Here is a 24,624-nt window from a genome sequence, read left to right on the forward strand (position 1 = left end):
CCTCTCCATCTGCACAATACATATAGATCCCTGAAAATCTATTTTAAGGCCCCAATACTGAACAGTAGACTCATCTTCACTGGATCACCAGGGCTGGATAAAAATTTACATCATTGGTTTTATATCAATGATTTAAAAGGGAAGAGATCAGAGTCTTCACGTTCATTGTAAGATTTTTATCTTTGGAATTAAAGAACATGATTCATTGCTGAGGAAAAATATTTTTTTTTTGAGACCTTTCATTTTTTGGCATGCAAAACACAACTTCTACGCTTTTTTTAGTTGCCAGTAGTCTCCAATGACAGATATACTATTATATTTCTTGCTCACAAGGCAAAACTGCACTATCAAAATTACATTTTCTGGCAGTGAATTTCCAATCCTTTGTACAGGGATTTTTTAATCCCTTGGCAATATCTGCATCTGAAATTATACAAGAATGAAACACCAAACAACATCTAAGAGTTTAGCTAACAGTGTGAAGCTATTTTATATCAACAAAATTTTATCAAATTTAAGTTTGCACTCCTGAGCTGGGAGTTTAGTTTCAAAGCTCTGATATTGCTGAAGAACAGACCCAGTTCACATTCTGCTATTTTTCCTCCCCTAAAATGGGATTTTAGGAACTATGCACCAGTTACATAAGGAAATATGCTAATGAAATATTAAAATTAAATAATTATACGATGTTGCATCTTGATTATCTGACATAAAAATCTAGGACTGCAGCTATAAATCCTGATTGCCTTTTTGTCTGAGTGATTTAGTGCTAAAAGTAAGTTCAGCAATCAGATTTAGAAAAAAAGAAAAGAGGAAAAATGTTCCAACCTTCCTAAAAAAAAGTAAATTCCAATATCATCTACCTTGAGCCATGGAAGACCAGGAAATTACATGTGTTAAATATCCCCAAGGAATTGAATAGTTTTCATGGTTTTCTTTGGACCCAGAGTGCTGTGTCCAGCTCTGGGGCCTCCAACATGAGAAGGACATGGACCTGCTGAAGAGAGTCCAGAGGAGAGTCACAAAGAGGAGAAACAAGGCCTAAAGAACCTCTCCTGTGAAGACAGGCTGGCATGGCTGGGGTTTCTTCAGCCTGGAAAAAAAGAAGACTTCAGAGACACTTAGAGCATCCTTCCAGTGCAGAAAGGAGCCAACAAGAAGGCTGGAAAGGGATATATACAAGGCAGTGGAACGATGGGACAAGGGGAATTGCTTTGAATGGAAAGAGAACAGGTTTAACTACAGAACAGGTAGAAATTCTGCACTGTCAGGGTGGTGAGGCATTGGCACAGTTTTTCCAGAGAAGCTGGGGATGCCCCATCCTGGCAGTGTTCAGTGTCAGGTTAGACAGGGCTTTGAGCAACCTGGTCTAGTGGCAGGTGCCCCTGACCACAAGAGACAAAGGCTAGAACTTGGTGATCTTTAAGGTGCCTCCTAACTCAAACCCTACAATGATTCTTTGGACAATTCCAGACATTGCAGAGACTCTATCTGCCTAACTACAGAAAGCATTAAATGGCCCAATAAGAAATACGGGAAGAATTAGAGGCACACACGCAGAGACAGAAGGGACTCAAACAGAACAAGGACTGCACATTCTCCTGCTGTGTGATATGCTGCCTGTAGGAACAAACCTCAAACTCAGATTTTGCCATTCCTCTGTTGCCTGCAAAGGCATAAGCACTTCTGAAAGTTTCTTGCTGCGCCATGGAGGCTCACTGATAGAACAAGTCGTTACCATTCTTCTGCCACCAAAGCTTAGACCACATAATGACCCTTCTGCATTCATAACTCACAAACAGAAAAATGTCACAGACATGTTTTATGAAAAATCATTTCTTTAGGATTTTTTCTCTTGAGAGGCTGAGAAGCTTCAGAAACTAAATGTACACAATGATTACCTGCTGCTGTAGAATGCAACAGATAGATCTTTGATTAGTCTCATGTGGTTGTTTCTAATTAATAGCTAATCATAGTCAGCTGTCTCGGACTCTGAGTCACAAGCTTTTGTTATTATTCTATTCTATTCTATTCTATTCTATTCTATTCTATTCTATTCTATTCTATTCTATTCTATTCTATTCTATTCTATTCTATTCTATTCTTTGCTAGCTTTCTGATTAAATCCTTTCTTCTATTCTTTTTAGTATAGTTTTAATATAACATACATCATAAAATAATGATAAAAAAATAAAAAATTCTGAAAAATTCATAAAAAATTGTGAAACATGGAGTCAACATTCTTGTCTCTTCCCTCGTCCTGGGATGCCTGTGAACACCACCACAATTAGTGACTCCGAGTGAAGAAAACTTTCACAGAAAAATCTAAAAAACTCTGTCCTCCACCCTGATAAATATCAAAAGAAACCCTTCTTAAGATGAATGGAGTTAGTGAAAGCATAGTAATAACAGCAATAGAGAATTAAACCCTCAGATGAGGAAATTCATTATATTGCCATCAGAATTTTGATACTGCATAGTAAATGAGCTTGAGAACATATGTTGTAAGACACATCAGAGACAAAATACTGAACATCTGTTTACTAAGAAAACAATTAACTTTGTCTTATGCAGTGGGAGAGTTGAGCTTCCTAGAAGTATAAACAAATGATCATGCACTGTGTCACACCTTTACACATCATCCAACAAGGACAACTGTCTCTACAATTACAGTTGTAGAGACAACTTTATATCTTCCACATTAGAATTTTCCATTTGACACTTTTCCATACTTTTCATGCAGATTTCATGCTCCATTGAAAGGGCAGAAATCCTTATTAATATAATTAATATAATTAAACTTTGGCTTATTGGACATAAAACTACGTGCTCTGTAGGACATGAATCCTTAATTATGTAAGCATAGGAATCCTCATTAATGTGCTATAAACCATGTGCTTTATAGCATTTGACCTGCAAGTAAGCCTGGTTAAAGACAAGCTGGGCCAGAGACACTTCCCACTTTCACTCAGAGAACTGAGTATATAAAAAACTACTGAAGCAGCTCATGCTCCAACTCAACTTTATGGACCTAAACCTAAATTCTGCCTGGCAGTCAAGCTATTTGGACTATGCTTCCATCCCTTTTGGTTTAAACCCACTATTGTAAGGATATCTCTGAGCTTCTGCTACCTTCCTACAGGGATTCAGCAATACTGACTGCCTAAAACATATGTGAGATTTTCAGGAAGCCAAACTGTGGACATTGTCTCACTAAGACAGGCAGAGCGTTAACTACCGACCATGGAATAGGGGCCCCTCAGGACTGGGCTCTACCACAGTAGTAGAAATAATTAATTATGTAAATAACTAATTGTTACCCAAATAAAGTAATTCACTTTCAAGGCTGAGGTGTGCACATACACAATTTGTTTATAGAAGGCAGTATTCCACCCAAGAGCCCTGGAAACAAGGAAGCTGCTGCAGCATGGGAAGCTGATAGCAGTGCTGTTAGCAAGGTAACAGGGATATTAGCTATCCATAGCCTCACCTGCCAGACAGAGGGGAACTGGAGGCCTCTCAGCAGTCATGCCTGTGCTGGTCAGGTGTGGTAACTCTCCACGGGGCAGCTGGGATAGGGCCCAGAAGGTCAGTGAGGCATTAGTGCCAAGACCAAAATCAGATCAGAATGCTAGCTGCATGCACACCTCCTGAGGCAGGAGGAAGTTGGAGTGTACCCCAGTTATGCTCTTTACATGCTTTCAATCCATTTCCACTACCAGATGCTGGACTTTGATATTGGGTAGTAGCTCAGACTAGTAGCACTGGGTAGATATCTAGTAGTAGCTTAGGTGGTCCAGTTATTTCAAAATGTCATGTTCAATGTTATTCCTAAAAATTTGTCTCCAAATGAAAATGCAGCATATTTTTAATGGGAAGTGGGGGGAAACCCAAACAACTCATTTCTGTGTAATTCATACTGCCTCCTCCTAAGTAATTCCTATAACCAGCTGCCATGCTGGGTTGAGGGCATACGTGTCTCAATTTAACAGACTGGATTTAAAAGTTAACACAGGCTGGAATGTATCGGTGGTATTTGTCACCTTTCCTTTTAAGCCCTCCCATATTTCCTGAAGCCCTAAACAAGAGAGTGCATTCATAACACTTGTTGGAAAGTCAAGGCAAAAAGCAACAAACATGACGAGCCCATCCTTTCTGTCAGCCTCACCTAGAGCCACATGAGCTCACTGGTGAAGCTGTGATTCCCTGCGTTGCCTCCCTAGCATCCTGCAGCTGCACTAAGGAATAATTGTGACTGTAGTTTCATAACCTATGACACACACTTTCAAACTTTTATTCTGCATAAATAATCTGTTCCTATTCAGTCACTTGAACTAATTGCTCACTTTTCACACTCTCACACAAGAAATGAGCAAATATCATAATGGAGTTTTCTAACTTAAAATGTCTTCAATTTTATTCATATCTGCTAACAGCAACTTGTGCTTGTTTACCAGACAGAACACATGTTTCAGTTTTATTCTTTTCTGCATTTTTGCTTTTACTGGAGTTAGAGAAGAAATCAAGGCAACTGCTAAATAATCAAGTAATGGAGGAAATAACCCAGCTCTTTTTTACTTCTTTCAACATTTTTTTCATATTTCCAACCACCAATCATCACTACTAGAAGACAGTCTTGTGTATCATCAAATTCATCTCTTTGTCAGTACAAGGTGAGAAGAGAAGAGGAAGAGATGCAGCTTCTTTCTACAGCTTTATCCATTTTTTCTGATTCTGCAGAAAACACCTTCATCTTTCAAATGCATGCTACTTGTGATTATTCCCAGGAAAAAGAAAACCACAGGAAAATGAGCTCACAATCCAGATGCCCTGCCCCAAGCAGGACTTCCTGATGGTAATTTCAAATGTACTCCACCACACCAGTCCAGAGCCTCGACTGAGGTCAAATAATGTTCCTCCAAGCCTTCCTGGTCTCCTTTTCTTTAGACCAAACTCCTTGACAAAATTTCAAGGATTCAGTGCATTTCTGAGAGATTTTCCTACTCACTGCTCAGCCAGCTCAGCAAAGTCCAGACAGTTGCCAGTATCATAGGGAAATCCCCTCTGGCTGTAGCTCAGGCTGTATGCATCCTACTCATGAATGAGATCACCTTGAAATTATAACAGGACATCTCAGACTTTTTTAATGCTTTTACAGAGGTTTTCCCAGCAGCAAGAAAAAGACAATCCCTATGTACATCTAGAAGAATTTGGTGGTCCAGAAGAGACAGTCACCAGTGAAAACCGGGCATTAGCTCATTTGCCTGCAACTGAAAAATTTATGACTCTTTTTTTTTCCCCTCGTGACCTTTGTCATTGCTAAAAAACAGTTCTACTGTAAACGCACATTTAGCATATTATGCACACACTGATATGCTTATATTATAATACTAGATTCTCTAGATATATATTGATTAAATACATTAGTGCTGGGGTTGTTCAGCCTGGAGAAGAGAAGGCTCCAGGGAGACTTCATTGCAAACTTCCACACCTTGAGGGGTCTTATGAAAAGGAGGGAGAGGAACGTAGTGACAGGACAAGGTAAATGTTTTTAAACTAGAAGAGGATGGGTTTAGATTAGATATTAGGAAGAAATTCTTTCTTCAGATGTGGTGAAGCCCTGGAACAGGTTGCCCAGAGAAGCTGTGTCTGCCCCATCCCTGGAAGTGTTAAAGGCCAAGTGGGATGGGGCTCTGAGCGGCCTGATATAGTGAAAAATGTCCCTACCCATGGTAGAAGGGTTGGAACTAGATGATCTTTAAGGTCCTTCCAACCCAAACCATTTGACAATTCTATGATTCCATGATTATAAACCAATTTTTGACCAGGTAGAGGTTATGCATTTCTGTCAACCAGCAGCCTCTTTTAAATGATCATATGGATACCTTTCTCTGGCAGTGTCAGGAGTATACAATTCCCTCTAAGTCCTTTCTTTTCTTAAAAGCATAATCCTAAATTTCTTTATTTGCAGAACAATTTCCAGTAACTCTTTGCAAGCTGCACTGTGTCTCCAGAGAAATTTACCCTCATTCATGCTCCCATCATGAATCATAAGAACTGGGTCAGAAATTTGGCCCACTTCAGATACAGTTTTGTTTACATCTGTTCCAAGACACGTTCTTAGAGCACAGAGGTAGGACCTGCACAAGGAAACACCTCTTATACTGAGCAAGACTTTCTTGTTTTATGTACAGGTATTTTCTTTGGCATGTGATGTAAGTCACCTGACAGGTCTTCATCATTAGAAACTCCTTGTCCAACCATTGCCCACATTTCTTTCCAAGATATCTGAACACCAGGAGATCTTCTTACAAACATAAGCTATTCTAAAGAGACAGCTTTGACCTGGCCTTGAGGGTAAGGCATCAAAACTGTCTTCTCCCTCCACACATCCATCTCTAATAGTTAATGTATAAAAACTTTCTTTCAGATGAAAGTGTGAGTGGTAGAAGCCTAAATATTAACCATAGAGTAGACTTGTCCCATATCACTGGTCAATAAAGCTTTGGAATAAAGCTTTGGAATCAATACAGAACATAACTGCAACAGAAACTCACTCTCAGAAACTTGCTGAATTATGACTCTTCTCACAAACCACAAATGCAAGCTTAGAAAGCATCCTCAAAGAGACTCAAAGGAAGCCTCTAATACTTAATATAATGTGAGTGCTAAATAGATGATGAGAAAAATAGATGAGTTTCTCCCCTTCACCTTTGCTCTCTATTTCAGTTTTGCAGGGCTTTGCTCTCTGGCAGGTGTGTTTAAACAGGAACAGGGCTTGAGGAAGAGTGCACAAAATTAGAAAGTCCTGTGGGGCAGAGCAGTTACCTGGATCTATCCAGGTGCCTAGGGAAGGGAACTAGTCACAAATCAGCTGAAAACAGGTGTTCTTCACTGGGCATTTCAAGCTAAGCAGTGTATGTTGAAAGCCAGTCACCTACCTTGTCTCGAATCCCTTGTCTCATAACTTCTCTCTCAGCTTCCATCTTGGCATATTTGGCTTTCCTCTCTTCCTCTTGTTGCCGAAGGGCTTCCTGTCGTTCCTCTTCTTTCTTAGCGGCATCTGGGTCTTTCTCCTCATCCCCACCCAGCATCTTTCCCATGTCTTTGGTAGCCCCTAGAGAAACCAAAAGAGAAAATGAGCCCTGTAAGAATGTGGTGAGACCCCCCAGGATGACAGCTCTTTCCTTCCCTGTGCTCAGGGCCATCTGTCATTCCCTCTGCATCTGGAAAAGTTTCTCCTTTCACTGGGGAGGCAACACACTCTCCTCACCCCAGGCAGGAGGTGGGCAAAGCACTTAACCTGATCAGGTAAGTTACCTGGCACTGGCAGGAGAAGCACAGCAGCAAAACGAGGAGACCAAATTTGTAGATTTACGTGATGGCAGTACAGTCTGTCTGCAGTCCTGAAAAGGGCAAGCTGCCATCCACACTATGTTTTCATTTTATCAGCTCAGCCAAGTGACTGAAGGTTGATTTTGAAGGGTCTTTAATGTAATAGGCAAGTAATACATCCAGAACAAAATGACACCAAGGCTGGGAAAGGAATTTGAAATCTTGATTGGGATGAGTAATCGTGCTCTTAATTGCTATCAGAAATTACACATACCATGACAGGTAGGACCACATGGCAAACAGCTGGAGTTGATTAATTCTAGGCTCCTACCTCAAAAAGAAGCAGCCTCTCTGCATGTCTCTTATCAGTTCTTGGACACCACCACCACCTCTAATGCTTAGTACCTAGGTGACATCACGTTTTTGTCTTGTCCCACTGCAGAATACACATAGTTCCCAAATTTTCATTCCCTGTGTGCTCCTGAGGCAGTTCTTTGTTGTTGTGCAAAGCCCTTGCACAACCATGCAAATGAGGAGGAGGTTTCCTGCATGCCCTTTTATCCCCAAAGTGCTGCCTAAATCCATTTATCCTGTATTTCAGTGACATTTTTATTAGCAAATGACTGTCAGTAATCCAGCTAGGAAGAAAAACAGTGTCTGAGGAAACGGGAAGAGAATGTACTGTGATGCAGCATCATCAGGGCACTGGAGGGCAGCAGCAGGATCAAGCCTGGTTGGATGGATGAAGAGAAGACACATACCCTTTGGAAGCAATGTTGGACCTTGCCTGCAGCAGGAAAACACTCTGCATCTTTTACTAAAAGAGGTTCCTTCTTCCTGGAAAAACACTGTAGGTCCTTAGATGATGAGTCAGGACACCTCCATATTGGCTCATTGCTGGCTGAGATTTAACTGATTTAATCTGAGACAGCCTTGTTCTTACACACAGTCACAATTACACATATTCAACATCTCTTGTTGAAAAGCAAAGATTTAAAAGCAAAAATTTCTGGCATTTACAAAGGCTTGGGCTGGAAGGAGACACTGTCAAAGACCTGCCAAGTAATTGCTGGCTTCAGCAAAGGCTAAGTGAAGGAAAGAGGTTCTCACAACCCTTTATAACATACCCTTGTAAATTATTCTTCGTGTGTCAACAGTGCTGGAGGACTGTGACTGCTCTTGCTTTCCACATCAGTTCTTGGGATAGTGATTGTGAAACCTTGACCCTTAAGGGAAAAAACATCTGCAACCTGTCACAATGATCCCTCCTGAATTGCCGTAGTGATGGCACTTATCAGATCAACTATTGCTTCTAATAACCAACAAGGAATTTGTAAAGAGGTAAGCAGATCCCTTTTTTCTCCACATTTCTTTTCCAGGTTAAATATTTTCCCAGAACCCTAAGCTGAAAACCACCCTGAATCAAAAACAATCCTCCAATTCCCCAAAATGTGACAGAGAAATATCGCCTTTACATCTCCCACAGAGAAGCATAGGGAAACTGGTAATTTTAAGCCTTACAAGATATGGTTGTAACACACAGGGTTGTTTGGTTTTTTTGCCAGGTGGGAAATAAAAATAGTAAACATGAATTTCTGTATTCAGCTGCCTAACCACAAACCTCTTGATGCTTCCATTGCTAGGTAATCTGTGGCTTAAAACAAAAAGACACCTAGGGACTCCAGACTAACTCCCAGACAATATTCATGGTCCCTGTCTACTGTCAGCCTTCCTCTACCACCATTTTGCATCCTTCATTGCAGGATCAGAGTAATACAGAAACTCTTGCATATTGATGGAAAATTTACCCAGACCATCTGGCTATTTCTTTCCTGTAGTGCAAGAAAGGCTAACTGAAATTGCAAGTAAGCTCAAACTTCACAGCAAGCAAAAAGGAAATATAGCCTAGTTGTGTCACATATCCCTACTGCAGGAATCTCTTTAAGCAGCCTTTTTGTGCAAACACCAGTGATCACAAATCTCACTAACACCTTTAACTTCTGGGTCGCCCTCAAAAGTTTTCTCAACTGATGATCAAACTGATTTGGGTTCAATAATCTATCGAGTTTATCCCTTTTTAGCTTCTCTCCAGCTGGAGCTACCCAGACAGCATAATACTCTAGTTACTTAGGAAACAGAATTCAGCAACGGAGATTTTTTTTTCCCATTCTAAGCACTACTTCTAGGCTATCATTAAGCTATAATGTCAGCTCAGCTCATCACATAAGAATTGAAATTGCATAACTATATTTTATTTCTTAGGCAAGACCAAGCTTTTAAATACGTAAGGCATTTTGTTCTGCAGCCATTCAGCATACAGGACACTTAAAAGAACAAGAATGGATCAGGATCCTCGTAGATTCTCTTAATTCACCTCTGATTTCAAAGTCACCTTCTAAGTGTTCAAAATGCTACACTGTTAACTAACTGGAAGGAAATGTATTAAGAGAACCAAAATTTTACACTACATTTTAACTAAGGACTCTTGTGTTACTTTTAGAAAAGCTTTCTTTCCCATCTCCTTTGCTTTTCATCCTAAACTGTAGACTTTGTTTTCACCGTTCCCTGGATAACAGCTTATGGTTTTAGCAGTTCAGCAGCAAAGACTCCAGAGAATTCATCTATGTGAAACTGAGGTGCATCAGTTATAGAAACAAAAGCAAAAGGAAGGAGCAGTTATTGTGTCATTAAGCCCACTTTTGAAACTTCCAAGGAAACAGAGGATGCACACACTTACTGAACCTGTTGGTATGATAAACCTGGGGGTTTTTGTCTTTATTTTGTCCTTCACACCCCACTCATGACATATACCATGACACAAAGAGAAGTGAGAGACTGCCACACTATTCATTAATCAGTATGGTGTTTCAATCAACATTATTTCTAACATCTTTAAGCAAGGCTACAGAAAGGAAACAGAAACGGCTAAAGCTCCAGGACAACATTTGCCAACTGTCACCTTTCTGGCTACAAACAGGGCCCTGCCCTCAAAGAACAAAAAACTTCTATATAGAAAAAAAACCCACAAGTGGTGTGAAAACAAGTGGCATGGCAGTTATTTCAAAGTAATAGCAATTCACTTAGTCCATATAGCCTAAATAGCTGAACAATCAGGGGTTAAGACAAATACTATGGATGCACTCTGATATGATGTGCTGGTTTTGGCCAAGGTAGAGTTAATTTTCTTCACTGAGAGCTACTTATGGGTTGCATTTTGGATTTGTGCTGAATACAGTGATGATAGATACATTTTTGTTACTGCCAAGCAGGGCTAACACAGAGGTGAGGCCTCTTCTGATTTTGTACTGCCATGCTGGTGAGGTAGCTGGAGGTGAATGAAAAATTGCGAGGGAACAGGTTGCCCAAACTGACCAAAGGGATATTCCAGAACAGTATTTAAAGCTGGGTGCAAGAAGGAGGGAGGAGGGAACATTTGAGTGATGGAGTTTGTCTTCCCAAGTCACTGTGAGGCATGAGGGGGTCTTGCTGTCCTGGAAATGCAAAACACCTGCCTGCTCATGGGAACCAGTGAATTAATTCCTTGTTTTGCACTGTTTGCATGCATGGCTTTTGGTTTCCCTGTTGCCTTTATCTCAAACCCACAAGTTTTCTAGCTGGTGGGGAAGTGAGTGAGCAGTTACATGGTGCTTGGTTGCTGGTTTGGGTTAAAACATGGCATACACATTCATGTGAATTTTGCTGGGTTAAATCATCATTATGCATCTGAAAAGGAGTAATATGGTTGTTTGGGTACCTGTGGGAGACATTCCCCAGCGAAACAGCAGAAAAGCAAATCATCTTTCTGGAAAGCAGTTTTACAGGGAAGGCTTTGGGGTTATGGTGGACAAACAGCCGACCATGAGCTCAGGATGTGTCCTTGCAGCAGAGAAGGTTAACAGTCTTCTGGGCCACAGAAGGAGCGCTGCTGACAGGAGGCTGAAGGATTCTTCCCATCTACTCATCCCTGTTATGACCAAATCTGGAGTTATGTGCCCAGTTCTGGGCTTCAAGATACAAAAGAGAGATGGAGCTGCTGGAATGAGCCAGCAAAGAAGTGAGACAGCCATGAAGACATTTAGGATGTTCACGGACCTTTGATACAAGACAAGCCCAAGAGAGCAGGGACTGCTTAGCCTGGAGAAAAGAAGGTTCAAGGGGTTCCAGGAGTATGTGTAAACACCCAGTGAAACAGAATGAATATGAGGAAGACAGACAGGTGCCCAGTGACAGAAGAAGAGATAATGTGTACAAACTCAAGTACAGGGAATACAATTCAGATATTAGAACAAAAAAAATTAGTTGCAGAAAGTCACTGTGGAGTCTCCATCTGTGGAGATATTTAAAAATCCATGAGCCACAGCCTTGAGCAACCTGCTGTAGATAACCTTGTCTAAGAATGAGGTTGGTCTAGACAGTCCCTATAGATGAGCAACAACTTCAGTGCGTGACTCTGTGAGACCTCATAAGTGTTTTGAATTACATCTGAAAGTGATTGAAGTTAATTTTGCAAGGAAGTGGTGAAGAGGGCATGCCCAAACACATCTTGTATCTGAAGAAAAGTAAATTCTTAAATGCCAGACCTCTGTTACAGAAGCACCACCAACCATGTGCTAACCCCTTAATAGCTGACTGACATCAGCTTCCATGAAGAAAATGTAAACTCGCAAATCAACTTGCAAGAGTGCTGTTTAATTTTCAACTTGATAAAAAAAAATAAATGTCCTAAATATGGCAGGAAAAGTTGTGTGTTGGGAAAGTCACAGGATTAGGATTACTAAGGATGACTTCCAGAGAAACAGGAACATCTTAGGCCTCCTTAGTTAATTAAAGAATTATGGAAATTTGCACACAGCATTATTTGCACAGGTATGATAATTATGTGAAATCAAAAGCTTTTCCTTTGCAAAAATCTCATTTCATATTGTAGAGAAGTAGTACCCAAACCTGTCTTTCAAAATGTGTGCATGTGTGTATGCTTAGATCAGAGAATGATGCAAAAGTTCTTCCTCTCAAACACAGGTTTCACAGGAAACAGCAAGAGATTTACCTGAAACAGGCATGCGCTGAGGGAATTTTACAGGGTGGGGTTTTGGGTTTGGTTTTTACAGGGTTTGGTTTGGGTTTTTCTGGTTTTTTTTGGTTTTTTTTAAGTACTATTTGCGGCTGAGCCATATTTAGATTGAACAGACAGGACAACAGATTCCTCAGAATCTCTAAATCACAGCATGTCTCTTAATCACATCATCCAAACATAAGGAGCTAATCAAAGAGTACTGTTCTGAAGCAGGAATGGGTCACTCATTTTTGCAGAATCACTTCAGAATCAGAACTAAGTATGTTTTATTGATATCAGGGAAGATCATCAAGGCTATGATACAAAGCTTATGTCTGGAAAAAACAACCAAAACGTCTGACTTCCTCCTGCTACAGTTTCAATAAAAGTGAAACAGCCCTTCAGGAAGGTATTGTGTAACATTCAAAAGCAGTACTTCCATGTTTAAATATTAATACTGAATAGCTCTAAAGAAACCATCACAATTTATCAATTAACTCAAACTAACACACCTAACGAAATGGATTAGTGATTCCCTTTGTAACCAAAGAACAGATGCCAAGTTCAGTTGTGGAGCTCATTTGGAAACCACAGTATCTTGGAGAATATTGTTTTCTGGTCCTTTTAGTAATGTGGGGATCTCTGATAAGGACCATGAACATTTTATTAAATTAAGCAATTCTCAATGAAATTTAAAGGTCAGAGTAGATAAAGATAACTCTCTCTCCTTACTTTTCCTATCCACTCATCACAAATCCTAACACAACTGAGATAGGACGCATTTGTATGCATTTGTGCTTCCCAGGACAATCTATGAGTTGATGCTTATTTCTAGGTCAGTGAGAAGCTTATTTTCTTCAGCATTACCTTTTCTGTGATACCATGGGAAAGATACTAGGAGGATTAGAAGAGTTTCATTTACACACGTCAAGTGATGAGCCATGGATCATGTGTCCTGCACAAGTTAGGTAGTGGCAGAACACAAATGGATAAGAGGAAGGGGTAGAAAATGAGCACTCAAGGCTTCAGTTCACTTTGACTACAAATTAACACTGCTGAAAAACAGACAGCCACTGGGGACCTTTACTTCAGCCATTCCCCTTCCACAGACTCAACTTTCTCTGTCTCTGGTATTTCACTTCAATCCTTCTCTCTCCCTCTGTATACAACCTAGACAAAACATATTGCAAAACAAAACTATTTTTCTTGCAGGGAAACAAACTGGTAAACCGAGTAAATTCTCTCTAAAGGTACAGGAGATATTTAAGGATATTTGGAGGTATTTAGAACACCAACTATTTAGAAACATCATCACTACGGTAATGTGTCATTTCCCTCGCAGACACCCAGGTAGACTTTAAATGCTGATGTTGAAGGGCCTTTTGCCAGCTTGGTACTAACCCAAATGGAAGCACTATATTTCACTCTGCAGATGGGTACTGAAAACAAAAAGTGAATGAGCTAGATAGGTACTTTAACAGGAAAAGATTTTTCTTACCTTACAAGCTGCTGAATAGTCTTCTTTGGTGGATAATGGAAAGTACGTTTTCACAGCACACCGCGTCAGCCTCATTAAAATAATGTTTTAGCTAAAATCCTAGTCACCACATTTTGATCTCTGCAATCTCCATCTCTACACAGTGACAGCTCCTTTCTAGCTACATAGGACAGTACAAAACTTGCACACAAACCATCATCAATCTCCTGGTACCTGCACATTTGTGCAATAAACGGATAAATCCTTTCCTATCATCTCCTTCTAGCTTACAATTAGCAATTCATATTTGTAAGTGAATTCTTCACTAAGCACATTATTTATTTCTTTGCACTGGTATCGTGTCCTTTTAACACAACTTAAACTAAAACAATAAAGTTCCCCGTGAAATTTATGTGGAGACATCATTTTCAGGTGACATTCATTTCATCTGATAGTAGACCGGTAGTCCAATATCCTGGATCTTTGGAGCTCTCTTATTGTTCATGGAATCACAGGATTATGTAGGTTGGAAAAGACCCTAAAGATCACCAACTCCAACTTCTAACCTAACACTGTAAAGTCCATCACCAATCACACCCTGAAGAGCCATGTCTACCTGTATTTTAAATGTCTCCAGAGATGCTGACCCTACCACTTCATTGTTAGAGTCTGTTCCAATGCCTGAGAATCCTTCTGCTGGGTTTTTCCACATATCCAAATTAAACCTCCACTGGAACAACTTAAGGCCATTTCCTCTCACTCTGTCCCTTGCTACCTGGGAGAAGAGACCAGCACCCAGGGGGCTAAAACCTCCTTTCAAGGGAGTTGTAGAGAGTGATGAGGTCACCTCTGAGTCTCCTTATCTCTGGGCTAAACACTCCCAGCTGCTTCTCATAGGACTTGTGCTCCAGACCGTTCACCTGAGGACTTCCTCAGCAGCTTTTCTAGGACTTGTGCTCCAGACCTTTCACCACCTCCTTGCCATTCTCTGGAATATGCTCCAGCACTTCAATGTCATTCCTCTAGAGAGAGGCCCAGAACTGGACACAGGACTCAAAGCGTGGCCTCGCCAGTGCCATGTACATGGGGACAATCATTGCCCTGGCCACACTATTGCTGATACAGGCCAGGGTGCCACTGGCTTTCTTGGCCACCTGGGCACACTCCTGGCTCATGTTCAGCTGCTATCAATCAGCAGCTCCAGGTCCTTCTCTGCTAGGCAGCTATCCAGACACGCTGCCCCAGCCCGTAGCACTGCAGGGGTTGTTGTGACTGAACAGCAGGACTTAGCACTTTGCTTGTCATTTGTTACTGAGGTTTTTAATTGCCAACCACAACTTCCATGTCATGACAAATGAGAAACCACCACTGGGTTAATCTGTTATTGAAAATGATCCTATAGGTGTTTTTCCAGACTGAAGCAGGTACTGGCATTTTATAATCAGTTTCTGAAAGGTGTCGAACACTCCTGATGGCCTGTCAGTTGTATCTGATTTCTACACATCAGAGTTAATGTTCTAATCTTGTACTGTGCCATGCACTTTTGATTCAGTACAGTTAATATCTTTGAGGTGTAAGATATTCACTTCATTCATTAGTTTGCAAAACTCCTCTGCTGTAAAAAAAAAAAGAAAAACCAAAAAAATACACACTTCTTAGCTGAAAGATATTCTTCAAATATTTTCTGATGGACTCTTTCATTCTCCTTCTGCTCTGCGACCTTTCATGAAACCTAGCAGGAAGCATGAACAACTATTTTCTGATACATGAGTGTATGCCCAATAACCATAAATATCATCAGATGACACCCTTTCATGCTGATATCTACATGATGAGATGATTGACACAAACATACAACACAAATGTGCAGAGACAGAAGCTGCGGGATGGTTACCGGGTACCTCTGGCTTGGGTAGGGTAAGGCTTTGCAGACTTAGTCTCAGTTCCATTCATAAACCCATTTCACATTCTGTACAGGTTTCATTCTCATCTGACTGCATTATTCTGCAACTGAAACCATGGTGAAGCACTTCTGCCACTGCCTTTGAAGACACACAGGCCATTAGGATAAGCTATTGCTTCAGTCACTCATAAAAGTAGTAATTGCATTGATGGGAAACAGATTGTCTGGAAATGTCGTGAGTTCACTTAAGTCCTGTTGAAGATGAAAACAGACAACTGGATCAAAGAATAGAATTTTAAAGCATAATTTATATTCCAGTTTTGTTATACAAGGTTTTACTTCAGTGTGGATATGTGTTTAAGTAGCACACCTGTAACTACAAGGAAACACCTGATGCTGCACATGCAAAGGTCTGTGTTAGTAGTGTCAATGTGTCTGGGTCAGCCAGACCCAAAAAATGCCTTCAGCTTGGGGCAGAACATCAGACAAATGCAGCTCATCATGCTGCTGACTCAGATCCCTCTACAGACAGAACTTAGGCTTTCTCTCACACATACTTCACACAAATATTTTAATAAACAGGCACTGTGATGGAGCACTCTCTTCCCCATTCCACACTTTTGCCTGTGTCCACTGCAGAAAAGCACTATGTTGTGAGTCTTCACAACCTTTGCAGCTGTGCAAAGAGGGGCCTGAAGGAAGTATCTCTGTTCCTGAGACCAACACACGCAGCAGGCAGGCTCCTGAGGCTCCTTTTACCCACCTCCTACCAGTTAAATCCTGCTACAAGGCGGCAAGAGGAAAAAGCAAAAAGCTGGAAACAAAAGCAATCATCAGTCTTCAGCACCAAGCACTAAGGGAATATTCAACCACTGTGACCTCAGTGGCTACAGGCAGCTTGCACAGGAAGAGAAATGAAAATGATGCAGACATAATGGGGAGTGATTCTGGGGTACCAGACTGAGCTGCCAGCTGAAGAGTATAAATGTGACTCTGCTTTTGGAGGGATCATTACTACTCCAAGATACCTGGATCATTACTACTCCAAGATAAGTCTTCTGCCTATGTTGCAAAATGTGTGCCACCCTAGCTAAAATGCACTGTGCCTTGCTTTCAGGCACATTGTATAAATACATTTCCAGATGCACTACATGAAAATAGCAATCCACACACTGTTCTTTTGAACTAGGACACAAATCTTTTCCCTGAAAGACAAGGTGCCTTTTATTACTTGGTAAGGGATTAGGAGACATCTTAAGATTAAGAAGATTTAGAGCAATTAAGACAATCTAAGTTTCTGTTACTGCCTCTGCTCCAGAGCAGCTGCATGCACCTTTGGGAGGTTCTCCCATTTCTCCTTCTCAGGAATTCTGTTCATCTTCACTGTTTGCATTGTAAAGCTGCTGGATGCAGGCAATTTTGAGCCAGACCTACATCTGGAAGGGTGTCTCTTCAGATCTACATCTGGAAGGGCAGTCTCTTTTTCAGGGGAACACTCCATGCAAGCCCAAAACTATAAAGCAGGAGCAGGTCCCTGTATAGCATACATTCAGTGCCTTCTGCTCTGGTTTTGATCAATAATCCCTAGCAAATGCTTGTCTTGTCCTCCTGCAGCTGGGAGCAGCATCCTCGCTGCTCCCAGCTGAGATGTAGCTGTAAATAATCTCTGAAAAGGCCACCTTTCTAGTTCATGGAGGTCTACTCCAGCTAGTCATGGATCTTGGGATGAGATTCTTCAGGCCAAGTGGAAACACCTACCTCAGCAGGAGAATTCTCCTCTGGACTTGCTCACCTGATATCTACTGATGGAGAAATGCATGTAGCATCTTGTTCACAGGAGCCCACCTGCACTGCAGCATTCCGGCATTAGTCACATGCAGCCTTTTTTTTCCAGCAGAAAAAAAAAAAAAGACTTTGAAAGCAGATCTGCTTGCCACAATATGTATTAGCCTGTGATTTATGATTGTTTCAGTCCTGGTTTCCTGCTTCAGAGAAATTATTCACTTCAGCACAGAAAGAACAGCTGAATAAAAAAGAAAATTGCTAACTGTGTAAATCTCTGCTGCTCTAACAGATTTCCTAAATTCATCGTGGTGACAGATTCCAGACCTTCTCTGCTGCCTTGGAAAATGATGGTCTTCTCCACGGTTTCTGACTGACAAGGGTGATGAGTCTATTTAGAAAGCCCAGAAACATCAGTCTGTAGGATAATCTTGCTGACTGGAATCTTCCTGTTGCTTTAAAGAAAGGCCAACAGAGATTGAAGCAACACCGTAACAGTACATTTGGTGACACGGTTAGTACATATACACAGAATGTTTCTCAATTGGCAGCCAGCACAAACCTATCTGAAGACAGGTTGTGAGACTGAAGCAGTCAGAAGAACAGGACACCTCTCTTTGGTGGGAAGCAAGTCACCTGTCTCTGTTGCCATGGAGGGGAAAATGCTGCTCCTATATGGACTTCCAAGTTCCAGATTAGTCATGTTGTACCTGGGGCAGGAGTGGAGGAGGATGTGAACCTTTTAAAGGTCTCTTCCAACAAACTATTCTGTGATTTCTTACCAGATGCCTTAAAATAATATGTTAGCACCAAAGCCAGATGGATTTAAGTAGTACTAAGAGCAAGAAGTTTTTTTCATTAAAAAAACCCCAAAAAACCCACAAAATCAAACAAACAAAATAAACAAGACCAGACATGTTAGCAAGACATTATGTTGCTTCCCCAGGGACTTGGGTGGGAGACTGCAAACTGTTCCCCTGTTCCCCTGAAGATTTTCTTAGAAGGCTTGTCTCCTTGAAATATTGTCAGGAAGAAATGACACTGTGTAAGGGCAGTGAGATTAGCCATAAGCTAAACCATCACTGAAACACAACATCTTCACACAGGAGAGTTCTAAAAAGATTCAGTCAAATCTTCAAAAATCTTTATGAGCTTTTCCCATGCAGTGGGGGAATTTCTACATAGCAGCAAGAGAAGTTTAAATAGCTCTAATGAGCTTCGCTGGTAAAAATACTTACATAACATGAAACATAGGAACTCCTTAGAAATAATTACTTCACCTTCACTTATTTTTCTTAACATACTTCAAGAAATGTGGATGCTTGGTAACAGCAGTGCAGCAATACACTGGTGCTGTGGTGCTTCTTAGTAGCTACAGTGATTTCAGTGGGATGATACTATACCAAAGAAAAACATTCTTTGGAATGCACCCTTACTAAAGTCAGGAGCTTGTAAGTCCCACCTTACTGAACAGAATCTAGTTTTCTTTGAAAAAATGTTAACATAATTTCTGTCAGTGATCTGTTATGTTTTCTCAAGACAGAGGGCCAGTAGGCAGGCTGTGAATGGAGGAGACAGGGTTTTAATAAGAAGCTGTGGAACTTTCATAGTGAAGCAACACCAGTGATTGCAGACACATTGTGACCAGCAAGAACTCTTTAAATTTGGGTTGCTCTCAGTAGTTTCTTTATACACCCACAAACAGAAACATAACATACACAACTCACACACACACAAGCATTGTATCTGCTAGCCAGAGTAGCTCTCTCTCTTCTCTCAGCAGCTAGGGTTATTTCAGTTCTTTGTGGGAGTTCCATCTAAGATGCAGCACTGATGGAACAGACCAATCTCTCCAGAAGAAAAAATTAGAGACTATATGTCTTAAGTGTGTCTCTAGGACTTTAAGAAAAAAACTACCCAAAAAGTCATCACCTTCCCTTAATTTAAAAAAAAAAAAATCACTTCAGAGATGTGACATCTCAAATCACTTGCATTGTAACCACCACAGGCTTGTTAACAGATTTGACATCACATGACATCACTGAGGATTCTTTTTTAATAACATTTAGTGGACTATTTTTAGAAATCTGCAAAAATTATTAGAAGTACCCAAAAATAGGAGAAGAAGCACTGCTAGACTACTTGGTCCTTTGTAAGGTCAAAGCTTTCAAGAGATCTGAGATGTCAAAACTGACATGAAAAGAAAATAACTGAAGTCACTTTCAGTCTAAGATTTAGGGGTTTATTTGAAACAAAGTTATAAGAAAGATCACTGGCAAGGCAGTCATAGATGTATTACATTGTTTTATATTCTAACAGACCATAGATGCAAACGCAAAGTTGAAAACACATTTTTTAAAAAATTGAGGAAAAACATAAAACAAGAGAAGTAACTTATAGGAAATATCTGCTGAACAGTTGTTCATGCTTCAAGTATGATAATTAGGTAAGACGTGTGAGGTTCTTTTCAAAGCTGTCATTGTTTAGTTATTATGTGGTGGCTGTTTCTCACCTTCAAACCTTTGTTCTTGCAAGATGCAGATTCAGTATGAAACCTTTGCTCAGCATAAACTTCCATAAATAAGTTGCCTTCACAAGCATGTAGCTAAAGAATGTCAGAACGTAAATCCCTAGGTGTCTGGACTAAGGAAACACAGCTCCCATATTTGCCCTGAGGCTATTGTCTCTTTTCCTGCACTCCACACTCTGGTTTAGCCTTTTGTGTTGATTAACACAACTCTGAACTCCACATCATTATCTTCCCCTTTATGAAGGTACTTCACACTTCTTTCATTGCCTGCAAATGTTCTTCAAGGATCTCACTACACAGTTTGCAACTCAGGCCTCTGAACACCTCAGCAGAAAAATGGCCTCAGACTGTGAGCAGTAAGTCTAATGTGACATCCAGAAAAACCACCTCTCAGACAAACAAAGTCCACTTCCTTAAAATACCTGGAAAGAGAAAGAAACATCTATCCCCAAATTGAGGCATGTATCTTTCTGTTGAACTCGTTCCTACCTTGTAGGTTAGCTTTCTCTTCCACTCCATTTGAGCTTCTGGGTCCTGAAGACCCCTATGGGTCCCACTCTCAAAACAAAGGCTGCTCTTTGTTTTTACATGGGCAGAAACAGATTTGTGATACAGCTCCCCAGGTAGTCCTTGTTGACAAGTCTAAGGCCACTCCAGCTATCTAACATTACTGAAGACTGTACTTCAGCTTTGCTCTTGGTGCCTCTTTCATATCCTGGTGTTTTGTTCGGTCTCCATCGCAGTGGAAACTGCACAACCCATTCTGAATACACAGATCTCAACACAAATGTTCCTAAAGGAAGTTAGGTAAATTTTCTTGCAGAACTTTATAGTAATTTGCTTCATGAGACAAGAGCCCCACAGGACTGATGAACACTCAGGGAGCAAAGACCTCCTCTAAGTCACCTTGTAGCCTTGACTGAAGAAGATGTGCTTGTTCTATTTTCAGTCTTCCATCAGTAGCTCCTTCTTTCACCCTTTTTAATATATAGGCCATGCCTGCTATTGATCCACACATTTTTCAGCATAGTATGGAGTTACCTCAGTCTATAGAATTACTCAGAAAAGCTCAAGGGATCAGGAAATAATTGAACAAGAAAAATAATTGGTGTAATTTCTGTACTTTTTACTTTTTACTTCAGGAGAGTCAAAAGAAAATTGAAGGGCATGAAACAGTTTTTGAACCACAAGAAAATGGTTTTTGAAAACTTTTCTATGAAAGACTTTAAACTGTTGCCTAATTTGAGATTTTGTGTCCTCATTTAAGGACAAAAGATGACAAAAAGAAGATTTCAAGATTTCGCAACTCTCTGTTAACCTCAACTCAGAGAAATATTACATAAATGAAAAGGTAACAAACAATACAGTACTAAATCAAAAAATATTTTTATGTATGCCTATCTAGTGAAGATGACAAGGAAAGAGTTGTTCTGACTGTTGCTCTGACTCCTTGAATTCATCTGGATTTACATGGAGAAAGCTTACTATGTAAGCAACACAGCTGCATTCACCCTGCATTCACTACTTGTATGAATGTCACCTTCTCCCTTGCTCCAAAGGAGATATTCCAGATATGGTTAGGGCTGCTCAGACAGCTATAGCTCAAGCAAGCACTTCTTTTTCCTTTGGGCAATGTTGTCTATTGTTTTAAGTCTACTAAACCTTTTCTCCAGACACACTCTATCCCTCTTCTTTCCCAAATGGAAGGGACAGCAGGAGTGTAAAACACAATCCTCCACAAGGCTCTCTTTACAAGCCACAGACACACTTGTTGCCCCTTCTGAGCAACAGAAAAGTCAGAGTTTGAAAGAGCCTCTGAGGGGACAGCCCAAAAAATTGATACAACCCTGTGGTAAAGGTAGGGCAGGAAGTATCATACATACTTCTGTATATATGATCAAACCCAACACAACCAAGAGGGATTATATCCTGGTCTCTCCAAGCATTTTAAGGTAGGGGCAGCAGAATCCCTGAGAGCCATGAAGAAAGGACAACCATATTCATTTGGTGTATAAAATGACTGCTTCCCATACCATGCTAAAAAGCAGTTTTTGTTTTGTGGCAAATAGATGTTTTAGTCAGGCACATTGGTCCTTTGTATTCACAGATTCACATCTAAATTACTACCAAACCAACTGTTTTACAAATGTGCAGTATTCTGTGGTTTGTCAAGTAGCTTAATCATGTTATGCAGGCATCACATCAGAGTCTCTAACCTAGAGGAAAGATGACTATCAAATTATCTTTTTCCATTTTTTTCACAGTAAAAAAAAAAATGGAAACTCCACTCTGTAGGCTATAGTGAATGTAAGTATGACTTAATATGTCATTACTGCCAAAATGGAAGCAGAAATAGTGTCATTCAGACTTAAGAATGGACTAACTGGAAGTAACTTGAGACTTTGGCAATAGCTTACCTTGAATAGAAAATTCTACAGCTCTGAGTTTGGTCCTGTTTGATGTTTCTGTCACCTGTCCTCTGGACTCAGGAGTAATCCACACACATGTGCACTGATTCCACTGACCTCTCCTTGCTGTGACTCTGAGCACTGCAGTATTAGCAGTTGGTAGGAGGAGAGAAAACTGTTGTCAAATGTCAGGACAGTATTTCTGGCAGCTGCAGAGCTTCTCCTGAATCTGCTGTAAATGTATGCTCACAATAGTAGCTGATGTAGTTGAATTAACCCAGATGAGACATATTCAAGGCAGGTGCTCTAACACATTCCTTTCCAAGTGCTTGCTAACGGTGCTGCTCAACCCAGGTATTCCTAGCCAGCTGGGAGCCCACTGGCTACCCAAGACTTCCAAGAGACAGGAAAATACCAGAGCATTTCAACACATTTGTGATTATCTACAGAGTCATCAGATGCAGAACCAGTGTACAATATTAGTGATGTCCTTCCCTACCCAAGGCCAAGAGAAAAAAAGCCCTGGATTTTTAATACCTACTTACTATGGCAGGATGTGGAATTTCCATGTCATAAAATCCCCTCATCCTTGAAGGATGCCCATCCATGTCCACTAGCCTTGAGACCCAAGGGACCACAAGTACCAAATATAAAGCTTTCATTACCAGGCCCTTATGCTTCATCTGGAAGAGACTGGTATGAACTCCTCTGTCAGCAAGGCAGTAAACCCATGCTTTCACAGTGAAACCCAGCGATGACAAACAGAATGCATCATTTGCTAAAAGTGACTTTTTCAGGTTCAATTTTTTTTGTACCCTTAGTACTTGCTTTGGAATCAAAGGTCACTGGAGCAAGGCTGACATGACAGCACAATCAAAATCCTTTCACAGCTATAGCTCATTTGCTGTTTGAAACATAATCCAACATGTAGCCTGCTGTAGTAGCTGACATGTAATGCTGTAGTCATGCACAGACACATGCAGAGGAAAGGAGGGAAAAGCACAATTACAAGCTTTGCATAGAGAAGTACTGGTCATTCCAATAGCCAATTAAATATAGTTATGATCCTCACTTACAACCAAGAACTGCAACCATAAGGAGGGATATCAAAAGGACAGCTTCAGCATTGAGATATTTAATAAATGCTCTCCAGAAGGATCAGGAGGAGGGACTGTTATTTTCAATCCGTCTGTGATTACAACTGCAGTTGGATTCAACCTGATTTTTGCAGGCATATGGGCTGCAATACTAAAAAGCCATTTTTTTCCTGCGAAAAGCTAAGAGCTCGCCATTCATTCTATGCTTTGGGGGAAAAGTGAAGAAAAATATTTAAAGTTAATATATCCTCAGCTATAGGAAGTGAACATATTTTAAACAGAATCAAAAAATGCATCCTAATCAAAGATCTTTGGAAAGACCTTCTAGCAGTGGAATAAAGTTTATGAATTCACCCACAGCAATAGTCTGAAGGAGTAACCTAAGAGAAGAACAGTGGATTTTGTGGGGTGTGTAAGCAGATATCACCTGTCATGAATAGGTGCACATTCACGTTTATGTTTAATTTGGACTCCTTTTGCACTATATGAAAGGTCTATGCAGCTTGTCAAGGTAAGTGAGATGACATGAAAGTGGGTCATCAAGAATGATAGGAATGTGACAGCCTGGCTACAAGAAACTATTAATGGAACTTTCCAGTCTGGGAAACAGCTTGCTGGAGGTCCTCAGAATTGGGAATGACTGGGAGAAGGAATGACTTCTCACTGTATCTTTAAACAAAAGACCTACACAGGACCTAAGGAGAAAGCAAGTTTCAAAGAGTTTCAAACAGTCTGAGGAAAACTCTGAAGAAACAGAAGAATGTGGTTGTTCTTCAAGCAAGTAACTGCCCTGTTAAGCTCCTTGCCACAGGATGTTGCAAATCCAAAACACTATCATGGCATGGAGAGGAGAACAGAGAAGCTCTGGAAGAAAATGGAAGAAAAAAAGAGGGCTGCTAAATATAGAGAAACTGCTTTCTGACAAAGAAGTTCCTGAACCAGTACAGCTGGAAACTGGAAAAATATCTTGGGAAACTGCATTCTAAGCTTCCTCTATTCTTATAGCCTTCACTATAGCCACAAGCAGCCATGAAGAATG

At 40.5% G+C, this 24,624-nt stretch overlaps 1 protein-coding gene across 1 annotated transcript in view; it reads right to left on the reverse strand.

The window, feature by feature from the left end:
- The window catches only part of CPLX1 (complexin 1), a 108,108-nt gene that overhangs the window by 38,761 nt on the left and 44,723 nt on the right, over window positions 1–24,624 (reverse strand). The window contains exon 3 of the mRNA XM_050987251.1: window positions 6,942–7,117. Within this exon, the coding sequence (XP_050843208.1) occupies window positions 6,942–7,117 (176 nt within the window). The remainder of the gene's footprint in view (window positions 1–6,941; window positions 7,118–24,624) is intronic.

This window comes from Serinus canaria, chromosome Z (assembly GCF_022539315.1).
Source record: "Serinus canaria isolate serCan28SL12 chromosome Z, serCan2020, whole genome shotgun sequence".
In the NCBI taxonomy this organism is placed as follows: domain Eukaryota; kingdom Metazoa; phylum Chordata; class Aves; order Passeriformes; family Fringillidae; genus Serinus; species Serinus canaria.